Source organism: Mya arenaria, chromosome 5 (assembly GCF_026914265.1).
Source record: "Mya arenaria isolate MELC-2E11 chromosome 5, ASM2691426v1".
Classification (NCBI taxonomy): domain Eukaryota; kingdom Metazoa; phylum Mollusca; class Bivalvia; order Myida; family Myidae; genus Mya; species Mya arenaria.
This window is the reverse complement of record NC_069126.1, coordinates 58772681-58792825: the sequence shown is the minus strand read 5'-3', so window position 1 is coordinate 58792825 and position 20145 is coordinate 58772681. Positions and strand designations below refer to the sequence as shown.

Sequence of the window (20145 nt, the reverse complement as noted above, 5' to 3'; positions counted from 1 at the left end):
AGTAGATTTTTAAACTGTCCGTTGTATCTTCAAAGAATGGAGGACGTAATTGTCAAAATTGAAATGTCCAATGTGTAATGAAGCCTTTTGACAACTGATTTTTACCGGACATTAATATCATGCGCTCACAGATTGAACTAAAATGCTGCTACGCAGCTACCCAGTATTTCCTGAAAAGATGTCAGTTCGATGTAATTTGCATCATAAACAAGTACGGTAATGCCAAAATCATTTTAAATTATGGCACTTCCATAGATATCAGGTAAAGGTCATAAAATGTGTTTAAATGTGACTGATGACAGAGCTGAGTTATCTAATTACGGTCAAGTGGAGATGGAGCACATTTGTAAAGCAGCCAGTATGCAAAAGGACACACCAATCGCGAATGATGAAGACTCTGAATGTGATTCAGATAATGACTCTGACTTGGAAGTTTCAGCGAGGAAAATTACGCCACCAATTGTTCAATTATTGGTTGTTATCTAACTGATGTCTAATTGATTATGTGACAAGTCAAAATTGTATGTCAATGGCAATGAACAAATTATGTTGAAGTCATATCCTGGTATACATTTATATCATATAATTCAACTAAATTGAGCTCTTCCATATTTACTGAAAAATGTCCTGCGTAATCCATAAAGACGTCAGACAAAATGTCCAGCATGTTCAAAACATTTTTGCACTCACTGCACTCAAAAGCAATCTCTAGGTAGATAATCTTCACATAACTTTCCTGACCACAATATATCAAGTAAAAATACAATCTCAACATTATCTACCACATGAAAGCATAGTATGATTCAAAATCTTTACCGTTTTTTATACTTTTTGAAAACATATTTTCTCATAGAATGTGTTTATGAAAAGATTTTGTCAATTTTCCAAAGTATATAAACATATATGATTTTTAATAACCTTTGATGCAGTTAGGTGAAATGAGTTGAGAGACTGAGATTGATTTTCGTGATAGCCTGTACAACACATTTACTTACATCAAGTGAATGGTAAAATTGACATCCCTTATTATTTAAAAAAAATTGGAGAGACATGTAATGGAGAGACATGTAAAAGAAATCAAGTTTCTAAAACATGAATACTTTTATTTTTTTATGAAGTAAATACTGAAAACATTTCATATACATGTATCCACAAACTGTTCATGACTCCGATGTAAATATAACTCAGCAAAGAGAAATGTACATGGAAAAGCAAAAAGGTGCAAAACGAGATCTTCTGATGAAAGATGTTCCTCCTCACTGCTTGTGAAGAAGCTGTTGTCTAAGGCTGGTCACTAGGACTGTCCATCTGTCTATGTACTGTTGTAAGGTATGGTCATCGACAGTCACCCAGGGGACACACTTCTGACTAGGCTCCAACCACCTGGAATAAAAAATAACTTTGACTAACAAAAGGAATCAACTATGAAGGCCTCAAGCACTTTTATCATTGATGGGTGACATACAGCTTATCCAGGAGGCTGTCCTCAATCCTTGTAACAACAGGGAGCTTTTACCTATAAAGTGTGTTAAGCAAGAATACAGAACTCAGTCTCAGTAATATTTGCAGGACAGCTCCTCCAACCAGAAGTATTCAACCACCCCGATAACTCAGTGGTGGAGCGTTCAATTAGGGTGTGGAAGGTCAGGGGGTTCAATACCTAGCCGCATCAAACCGTAAAAATATAGTACCAGTAGCCCCCTTGCCTAGTGCTCTGCATTTAAAGGGTTATACTAGAAACATGGTGTACTCAGTAGTGGTTCAACCCAGAAAAGTTGTATCCCGTCTATCAGTCAGGGCCAAGCCATAATGCACCCAATGGAACCAGGTAGACCTTGATAAACACAAATAAACAAAAACAAACCAACAGTATTCTGTCAAGGATGATAACAGAGAAAATGCTAATCCTGAAAATTGAATTTGAGCATAAAGCCGTCATACTCAAATCTTAATGTGGGTTAAAAGCTGACAATTCATTTCGAAATTGAGTCCAACACAATTGATACTCATTTCAAATTTTTCTTACCATTTTTAATGCAAAGTCCAGAATAAAACTAATTGTACGATTGTCTCAAATTGAAAGCTTTTAATCCTGATTTCAGGATTAATTTTAAACAGTATCATCCCTGTCTATTGGTTCCAGCAAGCGAATTTGACAGTGCAACGGGATCACTCCTAATAAAGCTTTTCTTTGTTTTATATTCAACTACTGGAGAACTAGTCTAGTCAATAACAGTTTCTTTTTAGCTTGATTGTGACAGAAGCTAGTCACTAATAAATCAATTGACTCAGTTATCTGGGTAGAAACTAGTACTGGTGTCCAAACAGGCAAGTACCCCTGTTGGGGATCGAATCCACAATCTCTTGGGTGAGAGGTGGACAACTAGGTGGATATCACTAGACCACTCGCAACCTGTGAGAGATAGACACCTATAATGTAGAGTGTCTGCCTCTCACAGACTGGGAGTGTTTTCGTTGTATAGACTTCAACTAGTGTGTCCCTTATCTTAAGAAAGTACCCCTGTTGGGGATTGTATGTCTTGGGTGAAAGGTGGACACCTTAACTAGACCACTTTCAACCTGTTAGTGGATACCTATACCACTAGACCACCCTCACAATCTAATCTTGTTCTGACACAATACTTGGCCTGTATATATATATATATATATATTCTTTACCAGTCATCTGCTGCCTGCCTGGCATGTGTACAGTTGTCTAGGGCTTGGTTAGTGCGGGAAATCTTCTCCTGTAACCGTGGTAGCGTCTGTCGGAGCTGTTGACTGTCACTCTCGCGTGCACGCTCACATAACTCTGCAGGAGAAGTATTATTGTAATCACTCATATCTTACGTTCATAAAACTTTGTTAACAAACAAGAGCACCACAATGCATCAAGATTCAACTGATAATCTTTTATTACATAGACCATTTTTATCTCATTATCGGTTAATAACTTAATATGTACATTCAGTTTTTGTCATAATTACAATGCTGTATCTAATCTGTTCACCTGGAGGGCTTTTATTGCTCCTCTCACCCGACAGAATATCTGACCTATTCCCAATACAGAATAATATTATGTATTTTTTTTCCCAATTCCAAGAAAAAAATCCCGAACGAGATGAAAACAACATAAGCCTGAAGGAAAAGTATTATTAAAATCACTTTCTTTCATTTTATGGTCAGCAAACTTGACTTGGCTGACAAATGAGCCCACCACAAGTAACATTGTTGTTACCTAGAAATAATGCCAGCGGTGATTCCAAAGACTGGCCTTACAAACAAACATTATTACATTGCGGTGCTTAAATTGCCAGTGAATATTCTATCTGTATTCTGTAATATTTGTGATTACACCATCATCAGTTCTTCTAGGACTATATTGGCTTCCCTTCCTAGCCTGTAGAATGTCAACTATATCCTCCCTTATAACATCTTTGTGACAATTTGTGAACATTTCTTGTGATATTGGTGATCATAACATCATCAGTTATTTTAGAGACTATATCAGCTCCCATACCTAGCCTGTGCAGAATGTCAACTATTTCTTCCCTTAATTGTACAGATTAAATATCCTTTCTGTGACAAATTGTGTACATTTCTTGTAAATATTTATGACCTCACCATCATCAGTTATTTTAGAGGCTATATCACCTTCTATAACTAGCCTGTGCAGAATGGCAGCTATATCTGCCCAAATGTGTAAACATCATTAAATTAAATATCATCACCGAGACAACATGTGAACATTACTTGTGATATTAACGACCACATCATATTCCGTTCTTCTAGATGCTATATTGGCTTCTCTATCAAGTATGTGTGGAATGTCCTCTATATCTTCCCGTAGTTGCATGCACTATGATAAAAATCTTTTATCGGACAATTTGTGAGTTACCTGTGATATTGACGACCACATCATCTTCTGTTCTTCTAGATGCTATACTGGCTTCCCTATCAAGCCTGTGTAGAATGTCCCCTATATCTTCCCGTAGTTGTACACATTGGGACAAGATACACTCTGGAGCCTAAGGAATATATCATATATATATATATATATCATGTTTCAAGTAAGAGGATATTTGATGATATATGTATAAGACCGATGCCTGTTACACAGAATGATAAAGAAAATATTTTCACAAATAGAGTGATGAGTTTCCCTAATGCTAGAATTTACATTTAATATATTGTAAATTGGAAACCGAGAGACAAACAAAACTTTAAGATGTCATGGCTGCAACATCAGTTTATGTATGCGAAATAACATTGATCTCTAAGTGCCTGAAGAACCTCTTAGTCTCCACTTAGATTTCAGCATAGGGTACATTCAAACCTTTGCTGGAAACATTTGTATTAAGTTTCATGTGAACATCTTGAACAGTTTTTGAATTGTTGTTAAGGTTAAAAGATTTGCAAAACACCACCGCAGACAACCGCGAGGCTATCACAACAACTCCAAATAAAGACAAGCTTATAAACCCCATATCATTTTATCTGTATATGATACCTGGAACATTTTGAAGTTCAGGCAATCTAGCACAGTGGAGAGAGCAGGTCTGATATGGACTTGTGAGGTCTGGTGTATAGACAGGTCCATAACAGCTGTCTTCAGGGCACTGTAACAGAAGAACATGGTATAAACATGTACAAAGTTGAAGCTTTCTAGCACAGTGGAGACAGCAGGTCTGATATGGACAGGAGAGGTCTGGTGTAATGGCAGGTCCATAACAGCCAAGATAGGTACATGACAGCTGTTTTCAGGCAGGTCACGAGGTGTAAGAGAGTGGAGACAGTAAATATCATGACTAATCATTATGACAAAAGTAAATGATATATGTATGAATGTAAGTATGATTGTAAAACCATGAACCATATAGAATGATATTCACCAAGACCAAGTCCAAAAAAGATATATACACTGATATCATAACTCTGTGTTTTATCATACGCTTTTAGTAACAATCTTCCTAGAACCACATTCAACATAATAAACACAAATTCTGTATTAGTGGCCACCTTTGGAAATTGTCAAATTGGCTGCTTAAGACAATATAATAGAAATAGAAATCTGTTCACTTTGAAAACATAAAATTGAAATGAATAAGAATCATAACTTGTTTTGTCTCTTGTAAATCTATATACATCAGTGTTGTTTGTCGGTATTATTTTGATCATTAATTTATTATCTATTTCAGTATTTATTCATAAATTGTGTAAATTCTGATATAAACATTCGCCAACATATTTTAAACATGATTCCCGGATCAGTAAACATGAGGGGCAATCGTGAAATGTTATATGCATTTCGATTGGATGTCCGGGTTTTCCAAGGCCGTTAACTTTGTGCACAATAGTTGTCTATTGGAAAATTTATTAGTGGAAGTGTCGGTGACATGGGATAAGAGGCCATTATTTGGAGTCTATAATGGCTTCATGGGATCAAAGATTAGTTGCTGCTGCCAAATTAGACAGGTGGCCACTAAATGCATGTACCTAATATAGTAAAAACATACAAGAGAAGTTTGGAGAGGCTGGAAATACAAGTGGCCATTTGTAATAGGTGGCCTTACAACCAGGTTTGACTGTAAGCCCCAAAAAACCCTATGCTTTGAAAATGATGTCACTAAGGTAAATTCTACCTAGTTATTTGGATTTCATATAGCATATCACCCATTACCAAAATGACTTCATATTCTGTTTAGCATGCAGTTTGGTTACAAAAATATCACTTTTTGCCAGTATATTTAACTTTCTCGTGAAAATGAAAATGGGAGGAACTATTCTAAGTTTTCATAAGGAAATGATAACTGTTAACATAAATAGATGGATATTGAATAAATATTGCTGTCTGCAATAACTATATGTAGAAATTCCCCTCAATATAAAGGAAACCCATAACTAACATGACCAGTAAATCTTCGAACACTTACCTATCAATCTGTGAGAACATCAAATACGGCAGTACAAGGTTAGCAAAGCCATCCACCTCCTGTGAGACTGTTCCTGCAAGTTTCCCCGTGAGCCCAGTGAGATGAGAGGGCTGGGAGACAAACGAGCGACCGATGTAGTCAGATATATCTGCTAGCTGTTCTTCTAATCGTGACTGGGCATTCATGTTCTGTTTGACAAGCACTTGGATAACACCCTGCTTCTGATCCTGAAAGGTATAATAATCATACGTTTATGATTACATCTCTAAAAGATCAATCAGTGCAAAATATAGTTGAATATGTCAGCTAGCTCCTCGTCTCGTCCAGTTTGGGCATTCATGTTCTGTATCACCCTTACTGAAATAACTCCTTGCTTCTGGTCCTTGAGGGAACAATGCATATTGATAAGTTTGCTAAAAGACAAAATAGAGCAAAATAAAGTCCAATATTTCTGCTAGTTACTAGTTATTCCACTAAGCGTGATTAATAATCTAGAAGATTAAACTCAGCTCATGTAGCTGAATATCTAAATGAGTTCTAAATGGCCCAGAGAGTTCACACTTCGTTTAATAACAACTTTAATATTACTAGTTAAAGAGGTTATAAGGTTTTTTGGGCACAAAAATGTGGAAGAAAATATCTTTGCACATTCTGCTAGTCTGAGCTTTCATTGACGAATGTATGTATGTATGTGCACTCTGCTTTCTGCCTGAAGTGAAATTTGATATTAAAGTTTTGCAATATGACAAATAAACACAAGCTCTGTGCTGCAAATTATGGCAACCACTTGTCTCTTTTGTTCAGTGACAAACATGGGGCATAACTTAACAATTGTTAAAGCCAGAGATATTGGCCTTGCTACATTGTCTCAACTCAGGTATTGTTATGTCCAGTTTGCATTCAATTAACAAAAAAAGGACAAATGACAGACATAAAACATGGTAAAGTAACATTTGTACAAAACATTTTTTTCAAGTCTTGAACACTTTTATTCACGGTCAAAATTAAAAGGTTTTAAACTATGATGCATCCAGCTATGCCAACAACAACACTTATGACATAACCAAATAGAAAGGGTCAAGATTAAGGTTTTTATTCCTTATATCCACATCTTGTATTCATTTTTAAGCAAAAGTGATCAAACTTAAGCAGGAGCACTCTTTACTTAAACTGACAAGACATTAAACACTTATTCAATTCATCTATATATTAAACTCAAACTTATTGAAAATGCAAGCAAGATATATCTGACCATATTTAGGGCTATTCCATTTAAAGATATAACCCCCAGGGGGAAAGCACTTTTAAAATATACCACCCCCACTACATGAGCAGATTTACCCTTTCGGGGTCCAAAATACCAAATTAGCGAAAAAAGACACCTGCCCTTATACTATTTAAATATTTGCCTTCCTCCCATGGGCTATATGTTTTACTGGAATAGCCCTTACAGGGCTACTTCAAGTATACCGTGAGGGCTACTGCAAGTATACCGTGATATCCTGGAACTCCTGTATGCGGTGGTGTTTGGCAAAAATTTCTTGCCGCTGCTGGATGCTTTTTTCCACGACCACTTTCAGTGCCTCTGTCTCCTGTGTGAGGCTGTGCAAAGCAGCTCTCTGGCCGTCAACTTCAACTTCCACATCTACTAGGGTCCTGAAAAATTTCTACATTGGCTTCAAATAGAACTGGTATGAATGTTGTTTACATCAAGGTACAATAATTGATAAGTCGACTGATAATTGAACTTAGCGCACCACCAGTGAAGATGGTAATTTGATCCACGATCTTGGCGTTTGTCTAATACAAACATAAATGAAACTATTTCAAAGAATGGAAAATTGCAATAATATTAACATTGTCATTAGGCTTGAAGTAAAATTTGAAAGTTGATGACTGCATCCTCAACGGAAACATCATTCAAATTAAATTATGTGAACAAGACATTTTTTATCATGACCTACCTGGCAAGTTTCAGGTCTGTGGACTTCTGTGAGAAAAGCTTGTGGAGTTTTTTCTCAATGCGTGACTTCACCATGGATACAGACTGCTCTAAATTCCGGGCATCGTTGACAGACTTCTGACACTGGACAAAACTGAGGAAGTGTTCCTTGTTCCTCTCCTGAATATGTACATAGTGAGTGAACTAGATTAAGGCCATTCATGAGCTACTAAAGATGACATACACAGAATTATATTTGTCTAAATCACAGATGCAAAACAACTAAACAACCTAAAGCATTTTTCCTTACTCACTCACTCACACAAGCGCAGATGCACACGCTCAACACAATTACACAGCAAGTCATGTTTGAGAACACATCCTGCATACCAATTCAACCTCCTCTACTAAACCAAGTCCTATCACTCCAAACCATCCTCACACTGAAACACCCCTTATGGAATCACCTCTCGCACCAATCACACCAATACCATTCCCTCCCAATTTCCACCTCATCCACACATAAGCTGCCACACAGATAATGGCCAGTAGCTAATTGTATAACATTTGACAAGATGTTCTGAGTTATTTTTATTAATTTTAGTTTAATACAGCCAAAGTTAATTTTTGGATGACATTTTAAAACTATCAATGGGCTTAACTTGACAATAATTAAAGTAAAGGTTAAGGGCCTTGCTACACATTTATCACTAGTAACATGTATACAAAGTTTCATATGAATATATCTAATTAAGTTATGGCTTAAAAACATTATAACTTACCATCAAATATAATTTCAAATAAAAAAGGAGTGGGGGCTATTTGACCAAAATGGGGGCGATTTTTCCAAGTGGGGGCTATTTGACCAAAAGTGTGGGGGCTATTTGACCAAAATGGGGGCTATTTCACTTGGGGGCTATTTGACCAGGTTCCATATCAATAACTGGATTTTGTCTTGAAAACATAATTTATCATAAATAAGTTTGTACAAATTATTAAAAAAATAATTGTAATAATTTCAAAATCATCAAAAACGATTGGTATGGTCAAAGGGAAGTCACTGAGATTTGCATTTTACCCTTTTCTCATGCTAGATTTGCCTCCCTTGCCAAAATGTTAAAAAATCTCAATAATGTTTGTGCATGCACCCTGTGGCACAAATACCCAATATGGTGATTTTTACATATTCAAGGTGATCAGTTCATGGCCTATTAAAGGAAGTTAAGCATTATAATTCTCCCCCCCCCCAAAAAAAAAATAGGCTCAAATCCTTGAATGAGACAAATCTTGTTTGAAAAGGACCTTATACATTCGAGTACAGTTGAATCCCGTTGGCTCGAACTCCCAGGAAATACCTCGAGCCTCGGGAAGTTCGAGCCAAGTTGAAATTCTTATCTTGAGTAGTGAAAAATCAGTCCTTTACATCCAGTTCAAGCCAATGAGGAAATCATGCCAACGGGGTTTGACTGTATTTGTAACTTTATTAGTGTATTATAGATACCTGTAATAATTGATGTACACTTTTGTACAAGGATGGCTGTCTGGACAGATCCCTCACTTCTCCACCATCATACTTGAATCTGTAAACACAATATTACAATTACCAACATTCGATGACAATTGTTACAAAAATTTGCCCGTGGAATTGGATTAACCATAGTATAGTTAAAAAATATATAATATAGCGGACACAGCCCAGTAGAAGAGTTGTATGGTTCAGTTGTCTGGTCACTATCTGGTTATCAACCGGAGTTCAAGAAGACAACATATCAACTACCCGGTACTATCATTATGTTGTGAGGTGATAACCATCAGCGAATAACTAACATTTTTCTAATATCAGTAACAGTTGCTAGTTCACAAAGCTCATTACTTGTGTATTCTCAGCTGAACAAGAAATATCAGACTGGGTTATATTTCTTCGTCACTGTCTTAAGTTGCTCTCAACATGATAACTAAATGTGTTAACCATGACCAAGTTGTACCAAGATCACCAATATTAAATGTCCTACAATTATCTCCAACTGGAGACTGTGCAACCCTCCTATGTCCACGCCAGTCAGTGAGTTAAGGGAGGCTGTAGTGTCCAGATATGGATCCATAGACAGGTCACCTACCCCATTTCTGGACGTCCCTTCTGATGCCCAATTTCCTGGTCAGTGAGCAGAGAGTGGCTGAAGCGTCCACTGTATGGGTAAGATGACTGGTCAGTATCTGGTCACCTACCTGAGTTTCTGGGCGTCCCTTCTGATGTCCACTTTCTGTTCAGTGAGCAGAGGGTGGCTGTAGAGTCCACTGTATGGGTCCGTAGACCAGTCACCTACCTGAGTTTCTGGGCGTCCCTCCTGATGTCCACTTTACTGGTCAGTGAGTGGAGGGCAGCTGTAGTGTCCACTGTATGGGTTAGTAGACCGGTCAGTATCTGGTCAGCAGAGAATGTGCCACACACTTGCTCAACCTTCTGCCAGAGTGGCTCCTTTTGCTTTGAGCTGGAATTGATAAGTAGCTGACACATATAAACACAGTCGCTAATGGCTGGTATATCTGCCTTTAACAGTGCTGTAAACCTTTAATGACCAGAGCTGTTTCCTTCATACGGAGGATTAGGTTGAAAGCTGCCTATTGCATCTTCAACCAAATTAGAACCAAAGTTTAGAAAAGAACCCAGCAATAGGACTAAGGGGTATCTATAACAATAAGCAGGAAATTTACTTACAACAAGGCTTTATCATTAGTGAACGCTCCATTCAATGTGTCTTGTAGAAATGTGCCAATCTCTGAACAGCTCTCTCGTACATGTTTCTACATGAAACAAATTACAATATTTCAAATTACCATCCTCTCTTACAAGCTTGATCTGTGTTCATCAGTTGATTTATATTGGGGCATAACTCATTAAATATGATAGTCAGAATGACAGTACATGGTTTTGGTATACACATACACACCAAACTAGTGATCAAGTGCATCACATTAATTATTTCCGCAGTGGAAACCAGTACTAGTTCCCATTGTGTGGCTCCAACAGTCCAACTCAAATCCTCCTTGGTGAGGTAAGTATAAAGATTTAGAACCTATATTTACAAAATCAAAGTTATAATCAACACATAAAAACTTTAAATAAACCAAAACTACGTTTTCTCCCAACCCACTGTGGATGCAGCCTCCAGTGTAGATATTTTTCCTTTTATGTTTCCTTCTTTTCTTCCTCACTATCCCTAACCTACCTAGTCATCTGTCCACTACAATTCAACCGCCAGCAGGTTGTACGGTTAGCACAGTGGTTAGCTCACTAGCTTCTCACCAAGGTGACACGGGTTTGATTCCCAGCCAGGGCCCATGTGAGTTTGGTTTGAGGTCACCAAGCAAGAAAAGTGGATATTCTACAGTTTCCCTAACATAATCTAATTCATTCAACCCACAACCTGCTTCACCAGATTTAAAATCACCCCACTCACAATGAAAGCAATCTTTAATGGGCGGTCTGTGCCTCAGTCTCTAGCTCCCAATCTTTAACTCCATTCATCCCATAAACTGTCCACTATAATACTATAATAAAAACACCTTCACCCTATTCTTCCCCAATCACTGCGGAAGCTATCTCCAGTGCGGGTGCCTTTCCCTCAATCTCCAGTTCCCATCTTTATTGCCACTCAATCTCGCTAACTGCCCACTATATTACTATAGTATATATACACTCTTTTACCCTGCTTCTCCCTACTCACCGCAGAAGCAATCTCCAGTGCAGGTGTCTTTTCTTCTGTTTCCTCCTCATCATCACTATCTCCACCTGCTGCCTCTCGACTATAATACTCTTCTGTCTCCAAGCCTTTCCTGATAAAACAATATATATCACTTGTGCATAAGCATAATGATAAAGATTAGATTCTTTTAGGTTTGATTTATAAACTGAGATTTAAATACAATCTTAGGCTCTTTAAAGTTAATCTTAAACCCAGAAGTTTCAAGGGTGCTCTACCCTCTTCAGTGCCAATCACGGTGCTGCACAAAACCCCTCAATGGACTTAACTCTGCCCCATTGACCACCAACATTAAGTGGCGACAACTTTGAAATACCCAGAGGGAGCCTTGATTTAGGTTTGATTCATAAACTGAGATTTAAAGCACCTGGAGCTATGTCATAAGACCCATATGAGTTATTTCATACCTTTGAGATTATCACCTGTAGAAATGTACTGTTTGAAAATCCATTGTGCAAATGTCTTGACGCTGATGTCTCAGGAGGCACCGCACTTATTGAGAAATTTTAACAAGCGTAATGCACCAAACAAACATACTGTGCCCTGGATTTGATGGTAGCAGTCCTGGTTTGGAGACATCGCACGTATTCCTTATACTGTGCTGCGTTGTCAGCTGATTTCACACAGAACGCAGTCAGGAGGGCGGCCTTCCGGCGGGAGTTGTTGATGGCTTCTTTAACCTGCTGGTACTTTCGCTCTGTAACGTGAAAGGATAATAATACAAGTACAGTAGAGAATTCAACTACCAAGATTTTAAATGTTGATAGGATATATATATATATATTACACTAAGATAGATAATACCCATAAATATGTTATGATGGATAATACCCTAGGATCTAGGATGTTCTGCACAAACACCATCAAGACTTTCTGCACAAACACATGCTTACCAAATGTGGTGATGATTTGAATAACATCTTTTTAAAGTTTTCGGACTGGACAAGAACAATTTGAGGGAAAAAATATTATGAAAGGGTGATAACTTGTGAGTGACTAGAGTGATATGGCTGGTTATTAAACTTGTCTGATATATTATACCAGAAATGCTCTGACCAAATTTGGTGATGATTGAACAAAGGCTTCATAAGTTATTGATCGGCCAATTTCAGGTAATTTCTATAATTTAATGGCAATTACTCTTGAGTGACTAAAGCAATATGGCTGGCTGTCCAAGATATTATGCCCATACACATTCTGACCAAATTTGGTGACGATTGGACAAAGGCTTCTAAATTTATTGAGTGGACAACATAATGGATGCTGAGATCAGCCCACCCATCCACTGCATAGCTATCAAAAAATTGTTTCATTAAAGTGGACGTATAAAAACATTTAGGATCATGCACTTGTAAAACTGACGGAAACAACATGGTGTTATTATACTGACATCCTGAGTCTGAGTTTTTTTACTCAATATGCAAAAGTTCCCATATTAATTGTGTTATTTAATTACTAATACTATGCACTGATGGTAAAAATTGCTGTATATGTAAAGCATAACATTTTTATTAATATTTACACCCTTAAGAATAAAATGAAAAAAAAATGTTGCATTTTTGAGATTATGTTTCACTCAGGCTCATGCAGTGGTCGAAATAAACACAAGCCCGCAAGCCCTGCACTGGTAAAATAACTTTCGAGCTTGCTCAAATTCTGAATTTTATATAGCAGGGCTTGTTCAAAAATATGATTCCATATAATAGCATAAGAATTCGGGCCTGTTCATCCAAAAATTTTGATGACTGCTCATGACTTAAGTGAATTTTGGCCCTGGATGTCATCATTTATCAAAGCAAATGTATCAAGTTTGCCATATATTATTTCCTCATTTCTTGTCACTGACCTGTCTCAGCAACCTCTGCTGTGATTCTTTCCACCTCGTGCTCAAAATGGCCGACATCTCTCAATGTTGTAGTTATCTCCCCTGTGAGAGCAGCTCTTCGCTCCAGTAAGGCTTGTTTGGAGTCTTCGAACTGTTTCCCACCCACATCATAGTTCACTTTGTAACTTGGAACAGACGTCTTGCTTTTACTAGCAGTAGTTAAGGAAATATTAAGCCAATGTGAATAATAATGTGAAATTATCAAAAAGATGACAGATAAACACACAATGATTTTTCTGGCTTGCAAATCAATGGTCATTCTAAGAAGATTTTAATAGTAGAGAAAACAATTGCCAGTTCTGAACACTCTCCATGGCAAACATCATCGGAAATAGTTCTTTATCACAAACTTGAATTCTGCCGATTTTGATGTGCCCCTGTTTAGAGTGCCCAGCACAGGCAGTGGTGAACCTAGCTAATAGCCAGTATGTTTTCTGCCCCAAAAATATCCAATATCATTAGGAAACTGGACTTGGATTTTCAGGAGTCCATCTAAGAAATTTGGTGGCCTTCGGATCCCGGGACGACGTTGGCATCGAATGCTGGTTTAATAAAGGATACAATGCCAGATTGCCGTTTACTGTCTTCACTGTTCTGTAAAAGTAACAACAAATAAATACATTTAGCGTGCACAAATATCTCTTTAAATGTGTTTCTCTGCTTATCTTCAATATTGTATCATTATATTATTCAGAAGCCAAGCATGTCAGATTCCAGGGTTTTCCATAGAAATGTATAGCTGGAGGACCTGTGATCCACATACTGGACAAATAAGGGTTGTTATTTTGGGTTTCAATATACCTGGTAATGTTTTACACTCAATGAATGTTTGTTTCTGGGGTTCCATGGATGCACAGTAAGCCTAGAAATGGAAGTCCTCAGATTGAAAATTGTGTCTGGGAAAACCCTGGTACATCTTGGCTAAATTCTTATCAACAACTGAATGCAAGACAGCCAAATATTTGCTGGGAATCAAGACAGAAGCCTAGGAGACTTAGGAGAAGAAGACCATCTAACCTAACAAAATTTATCCTTCATGAGGTAATAAAGTGTATCTCTATATAAATTTCAGAAGAAAGGGTACCATGAAAACTAGCACTATTTCCATAAACTTCTTACTCTATTTTTAAAGTCTGGTTTGATGCCTGTCTGAGCTGATAGCATGCCTAAAGATCATCATAAGTGAGATTGTTCAAAGATATTAACCCTTACATCTTTATAATGTACATGTTCACTATAACTTTAACTGGTAGATTTGTTACCAATATCCAGGTTAAAAAGACACCATGTTAAATATTTTGTCTTTTAGTTCCATCACCCATTTTCAGGAGAGTTACAAGAGATATTTGTACTAACACAAACTTGTACCACTTCATACATGAAATGTATTGTTTAGATTGTAAAAAGTACTAAAAACTATAACATGAAATCAAAGGCAATTTGTCATATTCCAGCTTTATGTGGATATGTTTACACTACATGTTCTCAACTTTAAACAAGAGTGACACTCACAAAATACGCCCATCAATAATTTCTTGGATTCTAAGACAACTTACTGTCACATTGGCCCTTTGAGAAACAAGCTTTTCAAGAAGCAAATGATTTGGCACAATATGGCATTAACAGTAGAAAAAAAATTATTGAATAAGGTGGAAGCAAAAAGTATCCCTTGTAAACTGTGTATCCAAATTCCGAAATTCCGTGATGCGAAATTCAGTACCTTAATCTGTCAAAGTCAGAAAAGGCTCCTGAAAATTGTGTCTATAGATATAGACGATTAATCCCAAATCATGCCCAAAGACGATCAACGTGTTCGGGATTTGAAAAACAACATTCATGTAAAAATCGTCTCCAAGAGATGATTCATCCTTAATCGTACCCAAGAGACAATCAGTGTGTACTTGGCAAAGCATTTATACCGGCAAACATTCTTGGTAAAGATTTTATAGCTACAAACATTTTCAGCAAGTTTGGTGAAGGTCAGATGAGAATTGTTCAACTTAGAGAGTAGACAAAGCTTAAATGGCAAGGGCAGTAATCCTGAAGTGCTTCGGGGCATTTGGCTGATTATCATACTTGACCGATTTATTTTACCAACGAATATTTTCAGCAAGTTTGGTGAAGATCAGATGATAACTGTTCAAATTAGACAGTGGACAAAGCAAAAATGGCAAATTTTGACCAATTCAAGGGCCATAATCCTGAAGAGCCTGGCTGGTTATAGAACTTTGCCAAGAATATATACCAACAAACATTTATAGTAGCAAGTTTGGTGAAATTCGGATAAAAACTGTTCAAGTTTGAGAGTAGACAAAGCTAAAATGGCCAATTTTGATAAATTCAGGGGGCCATAACTCTGGAGTGCCTAAAGCGATTAGGCTGGTTATCGAACTTGACCTAGATATTTCACCAACAAACACTTTCATGAAGTTTGGTGGAAATTGGATGAGAAATGTTCAAGTTAGAGAGCGGACAAAGCTAAAATGGCCAATTTTGACAAATTCAGGGGGCCATAACTCTGGAGTGCCTAAAGCGATTTGGCTGGTTATCGAACTTGACCTAGATATTTCACCAACAAACACTTTCATGAAGTTTGGTGGAAATTGGATGAGAAATGTTCAAGTTAGAGAGCGGACAACATTGTGGAGCCGCCCGCCCGCCCGCCGCCCGCCATGGGGATTCCCATAATACGGCCATCGTAAGATGGGCGTATAAAAACATGGGCCATACAGAATATTCTTATCTTTTGTAATGTTTTAGTATATATAAATATGGGAGGACTTCTGCAAATATGGTACAACTTTGTAGTGGTATGACTTAGTGATGGTACAAGTGTTCTTATTTGCAGGACTTACTCTGTGGACTTGACATGTTGTGTCACCCATTGCCAGATTGCAGCTCCTGGCCCTTTACACAGCCTGAGAAACAGGGAAATTACAATCAAAACACACTTAAATGGACAACTAAAATTGGCAACAAAAAAGCAAATCAAAATATGTTCACAAACTTCTCAAAATACCTAGTACATGACTGCTCTAACTCATTTTTGCGTTTTTGTGTTTAAAGAATTTGTTCTGCCATTAAATTTTTCCTAAATTTATGTGAAAATATCCTTTCTAATTTTTAACCTAAAATTACACTACATAGATTATTACCAACATCATAACAGCAAATGGAACATACACTTTTAACTTCTCAGGATCTAAAGCTGCTGAATGAGATGACTGTAAGTTAAAGTGCATTTCTTGTGTCGTCCATTCGTGCAACTGCCTCGCCAACTCACTTTCTCTGTTCATTTTGGTTCTGAAAGCATATTATGAAAACTTATAAATTATGTAACTGTTTAATGCTTTATAACATAAACATCAAACTATGAATTTAACTAAAATATTAATATCATCAGAAGGTTGACACTTATTGGATGTCTAAAAATGACTCATTTACTTAAAATTGGGAATGTAGATGTAAAAAATTGTGATATGCCAGGAGTCAAGAATTTACAGCACTTTTAAAGAATAAAAGTGAACGATATAGTTGATCAATTAATCAATAAAGTTACAATTTATTTGTTGTTAATTTTACAGAAGCTATCAATTTATTTACAATTCCTATAGATTGATAGAATAGCATTATGGCTAAAACACAGCAGATAAAAGTCCCTAATTTATGACAATCAATAGTTTTTTGCATACACCTACAAATAAATAATAACTTCACGACTTTATATCAAATGCATGGGTGAAAGTTGCAAATTTTAAAAATACTGAAAAATTAAGCTTGGGGCCAGGGGTCCAGGGGGCCGGGGCCCCCGGAAGCTCAAGGAATTAAGCATTTTAAAACACATTTCAAAGCCTTTCCTGTCTTTTAATCAATCAAATCTATGTTGTATATTTATAATATTTCTGGCAGCTTTTTTACGAAAAGAAACGACTATTTTCGGAAACGTTCGGCTGATATCGCCGACAGAATTTTACCACTTATGGCAACGTTATTTATAGAACAAAATTGGGAAACCAGAAAATTTAACTTTGTTTTATCTTCGATTTTGAGTAGATCGCGATGTTGATGATGGGGTTTGGGGTACCCCCTCCACCCCCCCACCCCCGAAAAACTCCCCTGATTTACACGATTTAGAAAAATGACCCCTGAGAAGACCGAAAATACGGAATTCCGTATTAATACGGAAAACTTTCACCCATGCAAATGGTTGAAAACAGTTTTGTTTGCTGAATTAGCATTCTGCGCCTCATTGACTTCTTATTGCTGCTACCTCTATGTATAGATAAGATATGACAACTAAATCAATAAGATTTAGAATTCAAGCATTTTTATTATTGTATAAGTATTATTACAAGTATTTGTAGGTCTACACAACAGTTCTATATTTTGTTATTATTACATTTAAAAACGCTTTAAAATGGGAATTAAATTCCAGCAATAAATTGTCTTTAAGATTTCGACAATTGTTCATTTGTTGGTACTAAAGCCAAGAATAAACCTCGTAGGATTTCATTACTGTTTAACATTCTTACACAACACACTAAGGCATCTGTCATAATATATAAATTATTATTTGATTCCGGTGCTTTTGAATATACAATTTAGGTGTGTTTTCATAAATCTTTACTTAATCTTATTCTTAAATATATTTATGGACACTTTCAGATTAGAATTTGACATATGATAATCACAAACAATAATAATAATGTGCATAGATTCTATTTTTCGACAAAGATGTAGTTTCTTAACTTATACAATTGTTATGTTAGATGCCTTTGGTATCACACACGAGCTGCAAAGATTTAAACGCGAACAGTAACATTTAAAGGCAATGTCACTGACGGATATCGTACCACTTACACGCCATATTATAAAAATCTTTATTAAATTGAGTTTGATGAATACCATTCGCAAGTTCAGTCAATCAATACCATTGATTGGACCAACAGAAGAAACTATTAGAGTGGACTGTCGAGAAATAGCTGAATAATAAGGAAAATTTCTGTACTGTAATTGTCCGAATTTGCCGCCGGAAGTTTTCAATATTTTAACTCCAAGAAAAAAGGTAAAAATAGCCTTGAAGGAAGTTTTCACTTTTTAACCCAAAGAAAAATGGTAAAAATAGCCTCATGACGTTTTAATTCTTTAACCCAAAGAAAATGGTAAAAATAGCCTCAGGAAGTTTTCACTTTTTAACCCAAAGAAAAATGGTAAAAATAGCCTCAGGAGGTTTTCATTCTTTAACCCAAAGAAAATGGTAAAAATAGCCACAGTCAGTTTTCAATATTTAAAATATTAAAAACTTTCTGACTCTGTGGCAATTTTTTTATAACTGTTAAGAAATGTGCTAATTTGAATGTGGCTGTGGACTATGTCCTCCCGTGCCTATATAAGGCATTGACCATGATGACTTTTGGATTCAAATATGAACATATAGAAATACCTACCTTATGATACCTACCATATGTTGATCCTGGTCAAAAGCACAGGCGCTAGTCACATAATCAAATATTTTACAAAATCAGCCAGTATATGTATATTAAGATATATCTTATTATAGTATATAGCCCATATAGAACACTAAAATAAATTTGTTTCAAGCACATGTGGTCCAAAGGATGTTAAAAAAGAAAAAAAATCAGCATTTTGCTGACAGCGTACACATTTATTTACAGTTTTGTTAACCAATGCATTGTGATTGGCTTTTCGTCCAAAGCCTTGAATAACTGCATATAATTTGCATTATATATATATATATTTACTTAACTATGCAACTGCAAGTACTTTTTTATATAACAGAAATACAGTTAACACAATGATTACATGTAAATTTTTGTCATCCTGTACCATACTGTCAGTGTAAATGTTATCATGTGCTTTTATTGTTATCATGTAATAGTATTTTGGCATACTATTTTGGCCAGTTTTAACATGAGAATTGTCGTTCCTTTACTTAATTGTCATGTATACTGACATGTATATGAATAAGCACAAATTAGTTAGGTTTACATTTCAATGTATCCTCACTCAGTATTTATTTAATAAGATACCATTGCATTATTTCCTTGTTTAATATGAGTATGAGTATTTATATCACAATAACTTTGTACCAATTGTCTAAAAACATTCTAACACATGTTCTCTTCTGACCCTATTGATATTTATCCGATGTTTACTTCCAGATATATTAGACTTATGACCTGGATTGTTTTTAGGGCTAGTAGGTCATGTGTTTATGTCAAGATCAATGTTTTTTTTACTTCTTTATTGGCACAATAGCTTGAAACTGTTTAATCAAGGACCATGAAACTCGAGTGATAGTTTGCCGTTAACGGGATATAACCTGAATTGTGTTGTAGGTCAGTAGATCAAGGTCACTGTCAACATTGTCATGCTAACTTGGTCTGCATGCTAACTTGAGAATAGCTTGGCATATTGCTATGATACTGCAGTGTTTAGTTGCTCTTTACAAGTATATGATTATTACTGAAGTCCACATATCATTTTGAGACATGATTGACACAGCATCTTTAAACCATTTCAAAGGTCACTGTCAATAGTGTTTTGGTTCTCAAACTAGCATGTATTAGGTGGTAGATGGCTCTTGACCAGTAAATGATCACT

General features: G+C 36.3%; 1 protein-coding gene across 2 annotated transcripts; it reads right to left on the bottom strand.

The window, feature by feature from the left end:
* Positions 1 to 592: 592 nt before the first annotated feature.
* LOC128236293 (uncharacterized) lies at positions 593 to 18564 on the bottom strand. 2 transcript variants are annotated; one of them, XM_052951179.1, is made up of 17 exons: positions 18427 to 18557; positions 16705 to 16824; positions 16377 to 16439; positions 14083 to 14115; positions 13483 to 13670; positions 12174 to 12333; positions 11601 to 11709; positions 10592 to 10677; positions 10200 to 10364; positions 9377 to 9455; positions 7898 to 8055; positions 7427 to 7589; positions 5934 to 6160; positions 4511 to 4619; positions 3899 to 4028; positions 2680 to 2812; positions 593 to 1383 (listed from the first exon to the last, which is right to left on the bottom strand). In XM_052951179.1, the coding sequence occupies exons 2-17, from the start codon at positions 16815 to 16817 to the stop codon at positions 1257 to 1259; spliced, it is 2043 nt and encodes a 680-aa protein (XP_052807139.1). In that variant the 5' UTR covers positions 16818 to 16824; positions 18427 to 18557; the 3' UTR covers positions 593 to 1256. The 2 variants fall into 2 exon arrangements, with proteins under 2 accessions (XP_052807139.1, XP_052807138.1); XM_052951178.1 differs by having other exon boundaries at positions 594 to 1383; positions 18530 to 18564.
* Between the last annotated feature and the right edge of the window lie 1581 nt (positions 18565 to 20145).